The sequence below is a fragment of the Tupaia chinensis genome, unplaced genomic scaffold, assembly GCF_000334495.1.
Source record: "Tupaia chinensis unplaced genomic scaffold, TupChi_1.0 Scaffold000013_1, whole genome shotgun sequence".
Classification (NCBI taxonomy): Eukaryota; Metazoa; Chordata; class Mammalia; order Scandentia; family Tupaiidae; genus Tupaia; species Tupaia belangeri.
In genome coordinates this window covers 1,871,025-1,881,723 of record NW_006159443.1, presented here as the reverse complement: position 1 = coordinate 1,881,723, position 10,699 = coordinate 1,871,025, and the positions used below count along the sequence as shown (strand labels likewise).

Genomic DNA, 10,699 nt, shown 5'->3' with positions numbered 1-10,699 from the left:
TTGACCCCACTTTCTAGCAGCATGAAAATCAATACTATTGTTTTTCTCCACCCTAATCAGACATATTTGGGCCAGCACCCTTTCTCCCTCCTAGTCATCTTCTCTCCTGATTTCTGCCGCTCAAACATCCCTCACCTTTCTGTCACAGCCTCAGAGACATAAAGAGTATCTTATCCTTTTGAAAGTGGCAGGCATCCCCTGACTTAATAAATTTGGAGACTAAGAATGGGACTAGCTGCAGCCCTGACTGATGGACTGTCAGCTGGACATTGGTTCCGTCACCACAACTGCCCTGATAATGAGCTCACTATCAGAGAGCCCCAGACTCCCCAGATTCTCTCAGCCAATAAGCCAACTAACATTTTAAAATACAGTATCTGATGTGCAAGGAGATGATGTAAGTTGCACAGGAATGTGATAGTCAAAGCAGAGAAGGGGGAGCAACCTGACACTTGGTAAGTGGCACTATTGCTAGACACATGGTGAAACAAGACTTAAGAATGGATTTTACACCTAGACATAATAGATGCTGTCTTGTAAAGACATCTAGAGAACAAGATAGAGTTGACCCTCAATATCAGTAAGTTCTGCATGCTCAGATTTAATCATTTAATCACCCACAGATGCAGCCAGGTCAGCCAATAGTTATAAAATAAGAAAGGAATGGCTCCCTGAAGGAGAGATGCTAAAGAAATGTGTGTGTGTGTGTGTGTGTGTGTGTGTGTGTGTGTGTGTGTGTATTATATAAATACATTCTCTTTTTTTTTTTACTTATATCTGATGCTGAGATTACTTTTAAGTAACCTAGAGATGATTTAAATTGCCGTACGGGGGTATGTGCATAAATTATATGCAAATATTACAGCATTTTATGTCAGAGAATTGAGCATCCTATAATTTTGGTATCTGTGGGAATCATGAAGCCAATCCCCTGAGGATACTAAGACATGATTGTAATAGCCTATGCATTGAAAAAAACTTGATATTTAAAGGAATTGCCATGAAAATGAAATTTTTTCTCCAAGTTTTTATTGTTTGGTTTGTGGGTGGAAGCAGAGCCATCTTCATGACCAAGGCATTTCATAGTCAACAAGTTTATACTGGACACATCATCACTGCTGAGAAGTCTGCTCCTCTTCTTACTCTCTCCTAGCAAATAGCACTGTTCTTTGCCTATCCAGAACCTGGGCTACTCTGACAGTCTCTTCAGTGCCCTTGTGTATGTGTACCTCTCTCCACTCCCTTCTCTCCACTGTTGCCCACAGAGACCTTCCAAAACATTCTGATTGTGTCTCTACCTTTCATAAGACACCACCACAGCTAGCTTCTCCTTGACATCACAGTCTTCACCAAGATTTAACCTTCATCATTCAGTCCTCATCTGCTAATCCATTCTCCTTCTCACCTCTGTCCACTAAATGCAGCTCTGCAGACCCTAATGCAAACAGAATCCTATGCTATGCTCCCAAAGGTTCCAGTGCTGGGAAGGGTCTAATTCTGGTGGTCCAAAGTAGGGATCAGAAATGTTCATTTGCAATAAGAATCCCACATGGTTCTGATGTATGTGTTTCTCATGGCACTCTCCAGAAAATTGGGGCTTAATAATAGCTAAATGTAGACCTATAAAGGTCTATGTTCAGACTCCAACATTAAAAAGCTGTGAAAGTTAGCAATTTCACCTTTCTAGGTATCATTCTCTTCACTTGCAAAATGAGATTCATCATGCCTACTCAAGACTTTACATCCATTAAATGGATGATGTATTTGAAATAGCACAGTAGCTGGCAAGTGCCTAATAATGGCAGCTACTAGCTGTCTGAATGCACCCCACCCCCAGAAATCCCCATGGCATGAGCAAGATACCCCTCCCATATTCCCCTCTGCCTTTTTGTATGTCCTCCACCATCATTCATCGTGCTCTGTCATCTGCTTGCCAGTCTCTGTCCTCACCTCAACTGAGGTCAAAAGATGCTGTTCTTTACATTCACATCCACTGAAGCAAAACTTTTTACATAAAAGTGCCTCAAGTTTTCTTACAGAAAAGAAGTGTTTTAACAGAAAGTGGAGTGTATCATTGTTGTAATACTGTTTCTTTTACAGTCTGTCACAGAAAGTTTTGCCAAAGTGATCCATGGCCTGAAAGTGGGACACCTGACAGATCACGTGATTCAGAAGAGCAAGAGGATGATTCTAGATACTCTAGGTGTTGGGTTCCTGGGAACCAGTACAGAAGTATTTTGCAAAGCCAGCCAATACAGCAAAGTAAGAAGATCAAAGTCTACTTCAGAGATAAAACCCATCATGCATACATACATATTCTCTGGTATATACCCAGAGATATGTATGTGCATTTCATTTACTCTATGTTTAGTTTTATGGGTAGTACTTTATACATATATATAAATTATATTCTGTTTCATTTTTGAGTTTTAATATTCATTCATACCCTTTACTAAGTGATTGTTTAAAACTAAACACTAGTATTATCTCACCGTTTATTATTATGACAGCTGAAAGCACATTTTAACCTGATAGTCTTACAGGCAACAGCACAAATCACAGCTATTTGATCATGGAAAGACTTCTAGACTCCCTAAAGAAAAGGCTGGTCGAGGATTCTGAGCAGAGAGTAGCCATGTACATGGAAAATGTAGTATCTGCTCTTTTTAGGGTATATTTGGTATAGACAGATGACTTTCCCCAGCACCAATCCCAAGTAGTCAGTAAAAGTAAATTAAAGTGGTGGTTAAGGGTGCTAGACTCCCACATGACCAACCACAGTTCGAGTCCTGCACCTGGCAGTTTGCTGTCTCACTTTCTCTCTCTCTCTGTCTCTCTCTCTCTCAGTCCCTCCCTGGTCAAATTAATATGAAATAAATGAATAAATAAAGTTAAAATAAAGTAATTCTTTAAGGAAAAAAAAGTAAATTTGGACTTGCTTGCCTGGAGCACTTCTCAGTCACAATCTGGGGTTGAGGAACAGCACTTTCATTTGCTTCCATGGGGAAAGTTGTATTTTCTTCTACAAGAAAGAGAGGAATCCAACCACCAAAGCTTTTATCTACACAAAGGTTCAAGTAAGGACTATTAATATAATGTCTCCAGAAATGAAGAATAACTCTTGACATGATGACTTGGTATAGTGAGTTCACACTCGAGATCACTTATCCATGTTCTTTTGTTTCAGATCTACAGTTCCAATTTATCCAGCAGTGTTTGGGGTCAGCCAGACTTCAGGCTCCCGCCTACATATGCTGCTTTTGTTAATGGTGTGGCTGTAAGGACATTTACATATCTTTTCAACTATTAAATAATCGTGAAATTTTTAGAGCCTGGAAATAACTTAGTAATCATCCAACTACCATAGTCTTAGAGATGAGATCATTGACATTCAAAGAAATGAAGTGGTCTTCCCTCTTTCTTAAGTAATAATTTCCTTTTCATGTTTTTACACTAAACCGATGCTTTTTGAATAAGTTGTAAGGTAGAGGAAATAAGATGGAATGACACAGGACCAACCACAGTTCGAGTCCTGCACCTGGCAGTTTGCTGTCTCACTTTCTCTCTCTCTCTGTCTCTCTCTCTCTCAGTCCCTCCCTGGTCAAATTAATATGAAATAAATGAATAAATAAAGTTAAAATAAAGTAATTCTTTAAGGAAAAAAAAGTAAATTTGGACTTGCTTGCCTGGAGCACTTCTCAGTCACAATCTGGGGTTGAGGAACAGCACTTTCATTTGCTTCCATGGGGAAAGTTGTATTTTCTTCTACAAGAAAGAGAGGAATCCAACCACCAAAGCTTTTATCTACACAAAGGTTCAAGTAAGGACTATTAATATAATGTCTCCAGAAATGAAGAATAACTCTTGACATGATGACTTGGTATAGTGAGTTCACACTCGAGATCACTTATCCATGTTCTTTTGTTTCAGATCTACAGTTCCAATTTATCCAGCAGTGTTTGGGGTCAGCCAGACTTCAGGCTCCCGCCTACATATGCTGCTTTTGTTAATGGTGTGGCTGTAAGGACATTTACATATCTTTTCAACTATTAAATAATCGTGAAATTTTTAGAGCCTGGAAATAACTTAGTAATCATCCAACTACCATAGTCTTAGAGATGAGATCATTGACATTCAAAGAAATGAAGTGGTCTTCCCTCTTTCTTAAGTAATAATTTCCTTTTCATGTTTTTACACTAAACCGATGCTTTTTGAATAAGTTGTAAGGTAGAGGAAATAAGATGGAATGACACAGATAAAAATACCCCCAAGGTAGCTCAACTCTAAATTTTGAATGTATATAGCAAAACAAACAAACAAAAAAACAATATCTAGACACAATTCCTACTCAGTTCTTTCTGATATGGTTCCAGTTTCCACCCATTAGTGAGTTCTTTATTCATTAATTCATTAACTCGTTTATTTATTCAACATATATTTATTGAGAAAGGAACATGGCCATATACTGTCTAAATTTTCTGAACCCCAAACCAGGATTTTTCATCTGAATAATGGTTTTTATAGTCTTCCTATGTGTTAGAGACAGTCTACAAAATGTAATTTGGACATGAACGAGTTGGGATGTCTGAGATATTTTTATAGTTATGGGGACAGTAGCTCAGAATATTGAAAGTCAAACTCAATGGTGCATTCAGGAGTAGATGTCCAGCTTGCAGTGGGAAACACACCAGCCATATCAAATAGACATAAATGTCTATTTTTAAATGAACTCCTGGTTATAACTAGCTATTTCATAGAAGGAAAATGAAAATGGGTCGGATGAAAAGAAATAAAACCTCATAGCAGAAAAATAACGATTTTTAAACTATAGCTTAATGGTTAATCTGGGTTTGAGAGTTCTTGTGCTATTCTTGTAACTTATCTAAAAGTTTGAATTACATTATAAATTAAAAGGACACAAATGCATTGCTTTATATGGAATAAATGACATTAAACTTTTAGTCCAACTCGGTTAAAGAGAAGGAAGAACAGCTCCCTAATCCTGACAGTTTAAGGGAGACACAGATCTTTCCAGGTGCCAGGGAAGAACTCTGGCCACTACACCAAGACCCAAGTTTCTTAGAGGTCACAAACTGCTCTCCAAGGTTCTGCCCTCCTGTGCGTAGAAGAAAAGCATGTCCCAGTGCCCAACCATGTCATTAAGAATCACAGTCAACTCTCAGGTTTTAGATTTTAAAAATCACCTCAAACAAGGCTATTGTTAAGCTAAATTTGTACTAGTCCAAAAGCCACTGCATCATGGAGATACATTTTGATTTGTTGTTTGTGTCTGTTTACATAGATTCACTCGATGGATTTTGATGACACGTGGCACCCTGCCACCCACCCTTCTGGGGCTGTTCTTCCTGTACTCACAGCTTTATCAGAAGCCTTTCCTCAGAGGCCAGCATTTTCTGGCCTTGACCTTCTGCTGGCTTTCAATATTGGTGTTGAAGTGCAAGGCCGATTAATGCATTTCTCCAAAGAAGCTAATGACATACCAAAGAGGTATGGGGACGGTTTACGCAATGACAGGCAACCACATCCCCTTCATCCCTGAGTCATTAACTCTGCTGAGCTTTCTCTTCTACAGGCCAGATCAGCTGAAACCATTAACACCAGTGCTGGCAGAGAAGTTGATTCAACAGTCACATACCAAATACTTTACCCACACACAAAGGTGACTTCAGAAGTGCTTCTGAAATTTTTCCTTTGCATTTATGGAGCCACTAAAGTAACCAGAACCATGAAATAAAGTGAGACTTCTCAACATGATTTCTGTCATAAGTTGGGACTTCTCAGGGTAACTTATATTATTCTGGCATTCATGCGCTCTCCGAGTATTCCTGAGCCCAGCCTCAAATCAGAACCTTCTCTGATATTCACTAGGACTAATGAGAACATGGAGAATATCTCAACTCTGAATACTCATCGTAGAGGTTGATAAGGGCCAAATGGTGCCTATGTTATATGGTTCAATCTCTTACTACTTTGACATTTGCTAGAGAAGAATAAATTAGAACGCTGGGTGGTAAATTTTCACAGCTGCTACAAGGTTCTCAGTTCTTACAATTACTTTCCTGAGCTTTCAGCAATCACAAACTCTTGCCTTATTGGCAATAATTGTAACAGTACCATTTATAAAGATTTTACTCTGTGTCAGGCACTGTCATAAACATGTGAGTTCATTCAAAGCTCTCAAACTCTATAAGGTTAACATTGTTATTATCACCATTGTCTGTAAGAAAAGACAGATACAGGTAAAGTTCCTTTCCCTAGATCACACAGCTAGTAAGAGGTGGAGCTGAGATTTGAACCCAGACAACATGAATCCATTAGCAATGCTCTTGATCATCTACGATACTCTACTGTTGCCTGGAGTTGAGGTTTGTAAAGTTCAATTCTGCTTCTCTGTTTTTCAGATTTCATCCCCCTTCAGTGGTAGGAACTTTGGGGAGTGCTGCTGCTGCATCTAAGTTTTTAGGACTTAGCTTGGCAAAGTGCCAAGAGGCCCTGGCCATTGCCGTTTCCCATGCTGGAGCACCCATGGCCAACGCTGCTACTCAGACCAAGCCCCTTCACGTTGGCAATGCAGCCAGGCATGGTTTAGAGGCTGCTTTTCTGGCAATGCTGGGTCTCCAAGGAAACAAGCAGGTCCTGGACATGGAGACAGGATTTGGGGCCTTCTATGCCAACTATTCCCCTGAACTCCTCCCAAACTTAGACTCTCACACTTGGCTGCTGGACCAGCAGGATGTGGCCTTCAAGCGTTTCCCTGCTCATTTGGCCACCCACTGGGTGGCAGATGCAGCTGCATCTGTGAGAAAGCACCTTGTAGCTGACAGAATGCTGCTTCCCACTGACCATATCAGGAGGATTGTGCTCAGGATTCCAGATGTCCAGTATGTAAATAGGCCCTTCCCAGACTCAGAGCATGAGGCTCGGCATTCTTTCCAGTATGTAGCCTGTGCTATGCTGCTTGACGGGAGTGTCACTATCTCGTCCTTCCACAAACACCGGATCAACAGGCCACAGATGAGAGAGCTGCTCAGGAAAGTGGAGCTGGAGCACCCTCTGGACAACCAGCCAAGCTTCAACAGGCTCTACTGTGAGATAAGTGTCACCCTCAGGGACGGGGCCTCCTTCACCGTGCGCTCCGATACCTTCTATGGTCACTGGAGGAAACCATTGAGCCAGAAGGACTTGGAGGAAAAGTTCAGAGCCAACACCTCTGGGGTACTGTCCTGTGACACAGTGGAAAGTCTTATAAAGGTAGTAGAAAAGCTGGAAGACCTAGAAGACTGTTCTGTATTAACTACACTCCTGAAAGGACCCTCTCCAGGACAGGTGCTTCAAAGCTCTCCTGCAAGTATAATTCCAACACGCAATCTCTCCTGAAGATCACCACATCTAAATGACTTTGCATATGGGGAGATACAGTGATTTGTTTTATAAAACAAAGGGCTGCTGCTTGGTCTGCCTAGGAATAAATGAAACAAAGTGGAGAGTCCAGAAACAAGATTAAAACAAAACAAAAACAAACAAAAGATCAAGATGGTCTAAACATATAATTTAAAAGACATTTAACATCCTTATTACATCTAATGTACAAGTCATGAATTCAACCATTTTAAGTCTACAGTTCAATGAATTTTAGTAAATTTATAGAGTTGAGCAGACATCTCAATTTAGTTTTAGAATATTTCATCACTTCAGAAAATCATCTCATATATGCTTGTAATCAATCCCCATTTATACCTCCAGGACTTACATTCAAAGATTTTATTGTTTTAGAGGTTTTTGCCTTAGGGTATGTGTGTTTGCCGGAAAGAGAGAGAGACAGAGACGAGAAAAAGTGACAAATCACCCCCTAGGGGGATGGCCACATCACAATCCCTTTTCCATGTTCCTCCTGGGATCTTGGGCATGTATGCACAGGTGCCCAGTGTGATACTCAACCAACAGTTCCAGGACTCAAACTGCAGTTGGCCACGTGGGACTCTAGCGACGTAACCATTACATCATCGGCTGACTCCAAAGATCTTTTTATTGTAATGTCTTTTATGAACATTTCATATTAATGGAACCATATAATATGTAGTCATAAGGGCCTTACTTCTCTTATTTATCATAATGGTTTTGAGATTCTTCCACATGCAGTATATATCAGTACCTTATTCTTTGAAGAATTCCATTGTATGGATATACCACATTTTGTTAACCTATTCACTAATTAATAGATGGGTGGACTGCTTCCAGTTTGTGTTATTATGAATAGTACTTCTATGACACGTGGACATATGTTTCCATCTCTCTTACTGAGGCATGGGAATGCTGGGTCACTTGGAAAACATATGTTTAACTTTATTTTTAAAATTGCTTTCTGAAGTGGCTCTATTATAATACATTTCCACCAGCAATGTGTGAGGGTATTGCCTCACCCACACCAACTTTTGGAACTATCAGTCTTTATGATTTTAGCCATTCCAGTGAACGTGCAATAGTGGCACATTATGGTTTTAATTTACATTTCTCTAGTGACTAATTCTTGTCCACTTTTGCCAGTTCTTTTAATTGGATTGTCTTCTTACTGTTGAGCTATAACAGTTCTTTATATCGTCTGGGTACAAGTCCTTTATCAGATTTATGTTTTGTAAATATTTTCTCCTAGTTTGTGGCTTGTCTTAATTTTTTTAATGGTGTTTCTTGAAAAACAAAAGTTTTCAGTTTTGATCAAGTCCATCTTTTTAAAAATTTTGCTAGAGGTGCTCATATGCTCACTGGAGAGAGAGAGAGAAAGTAAGTAAAGCACTCCCCATGGGGATGGTCATACCACATTCCTTCTCCAACTCTCCTCTTGGGATTTTAGGCATGTGTGTATATATAGCCCAGCAGGTTTCTCAAGCCACCAGGTCCAGGTTGACCATGTGAGATCCAGCCTCCTTCGCCATACCATTGGCTGACCTGATCAAGTATATTTTACTATTTTGTTGTTGTTGCTGTTAATAAAAAAAATTACTTGTTTAAAAAAATTCAAATTCTGGCACTGTTCAGAACAATTTATCAGGTTTAACATTATTATAAAGTTAAACTGTAAAAACTTGTTCACCGAAAATATCTGACTTGTATAAATGCTTTATATCCCCACATTTATATTAAAAATTCATGCACAAATGAAAATGGAAAAACTGCCAGTATCTGATTTCTGTCCCTTATTTTTGCACTTGTGATCATATACTTAGGTACTTTTTGACTGCACAGAAAAAAAATATCTAAACCAATAATAGAAAGAAGACAAATTTTTTTTTGAGAATGAAATTTTTCCCATCATAGTGAACTTTTTTCCCCCCCCACTAGCGGGCACATTTACTTGGGATAGAGCTCTCTCTATCCTGAGGGAAAGTAAGAAAGTGTCACACAGAATAACCATGCGTCTGCACAGCAGCCCTCAACTATTCCAGTCATTCCAGCCCAGGCACCAACTCTGGATGTCTAGCCCAGTCAAACCTTTGATGACTGCAGTCCAGCTACTGACCATGACTGCTTGGGAGATCCCAAACAAAACCTAGCTAAGACCAACCACAGAACCAAGGAAGACAACGATTGGTTAGGCTGCTCAATTCTGGTGGTGTTTGTTATACAACAAAAACATTTCTGGAATACCATCAGTGTAAAATAGTACTAAGCAACCTATTTAGACAGGTGTGTATAAAAATCAATAAGCAACGCATTTCTGATCTTAAATTCCGAATTATTGCTGTGGGACATCTCCCATGATGTTCCAAAACTTTCAAGAGTATTGTGAACTAAATCTGTAACCTTAAAATTGATTTTAATTATTTAGCTTGAAAAAGATAAATACCTAACACACAGTTCTGTATAAAGAGAACCAAACAAAAAGAAATCAAAGAACAATAATTATGAGGGCTGGACTGTGAACCTCTAGCGATAAACACAGCACTCTGTGAGGCTGACCCACTTGGGAAGGTGCTGGGTTTGTGTCTGGAGAGGTCTCTGAGGATGCTGGGCACTCCCCTGCCCATGATCCAGGACTGGCTGAGGCCAGGGATGGATACTGGCATTAGGACTCTGCTGGAGATACTGTCTCTCTGTCTCTTTCTCTCTCCCCCTCTCTCTCTCTCTCTTGCTCATAGAAGAAATAAACAAGCATTTAAACATTACAATTATACTTGTAAATCAATCTTTATTTGAATCACTGATCTAAAATCAGAATCTGCCCTGTAACAAGATCTCACACATCCAAGCGCAAGTACTGGTACAGAACAGTAGTTTCCAACTCGTGTGCACATGAAGATCATCTGAGAATCTTTTAAACATTTCAAAATCTAGACCATGCCCCAGACCAATGAAATCACAATCTCTGGAGGAGGGACAGAAGCATCAATGCTTTGAAGCCCATCAGCTGATTCCAACTGCAGCCAAATTTGGGAGCCACTGGTCACCCTGGATGATGCACTGGGGAATCTTCCAGGGAGCATGGAAAGGCACTACTCCTGTTTTCCACCCGCCCCCTTCCCCCCCGCCCCCACAAGTTAGATGTAACTGCCCTCAGATTTGACCCAGGAACCAGAGGTTTGTTTTTATTTGTTGTTGTTGTTTTGTTTAAGAGGTTTTTGCCTTAGGGTGCAGGCACTTGCAGGGGGAGAGGAAGGGGGAAAGAAACCGTGAAAGGGAAAGT

The 10,699-nt window shown here is 40.0% G+C and overlaps 1 protein-coding gene across 5 annotated transcripts in view; it reads left to right on the top strand.

Moving 5' to 3' along the window:
- The window catches only part of ACOD1 (aconitate decarboxylase 1), a 9,462-nt gene extending 1,607 nt beyond the window's left edge, over positions 1-7,855 (top strand). For 2 of the 5 annotated variants that reach the window (XM_027769705.1, XM_027769700.1), the window contains exons 2-6: positions 2,101-2,262; positions 3,188-3,277; positions 5,303-5,508; positions 5,594-5,680; positions 6,423-7,855. In XM_027769705.1, coding sequence (XP_027625506.1) covers positions 2,101-2,262; positions 3,188-3,277; positions 5,303-5,508; positions 5,594-5,680; positions 6,423-7,398 — 1,521 coding nt within the window. In that variant the 3' untranslated portion in view covers positions 7,399-7,855. Of the gene's footprint in view, positions 1-2,100; positions 2,263-3,187; positions 3,278-3,620; positions 4,021-5,302; positions 5,509-5,593; positions 5,681-6,422 lie in introns of those variants that run through there. The other 3 variants (XM_027769709.1, XM_027769707.1, XM_027769716.1) reach the window with 3 other exon arrangements.
- The last annotated feature ends 2,844 nt before the right edge of the window (positions 7,856-10,699 follow it).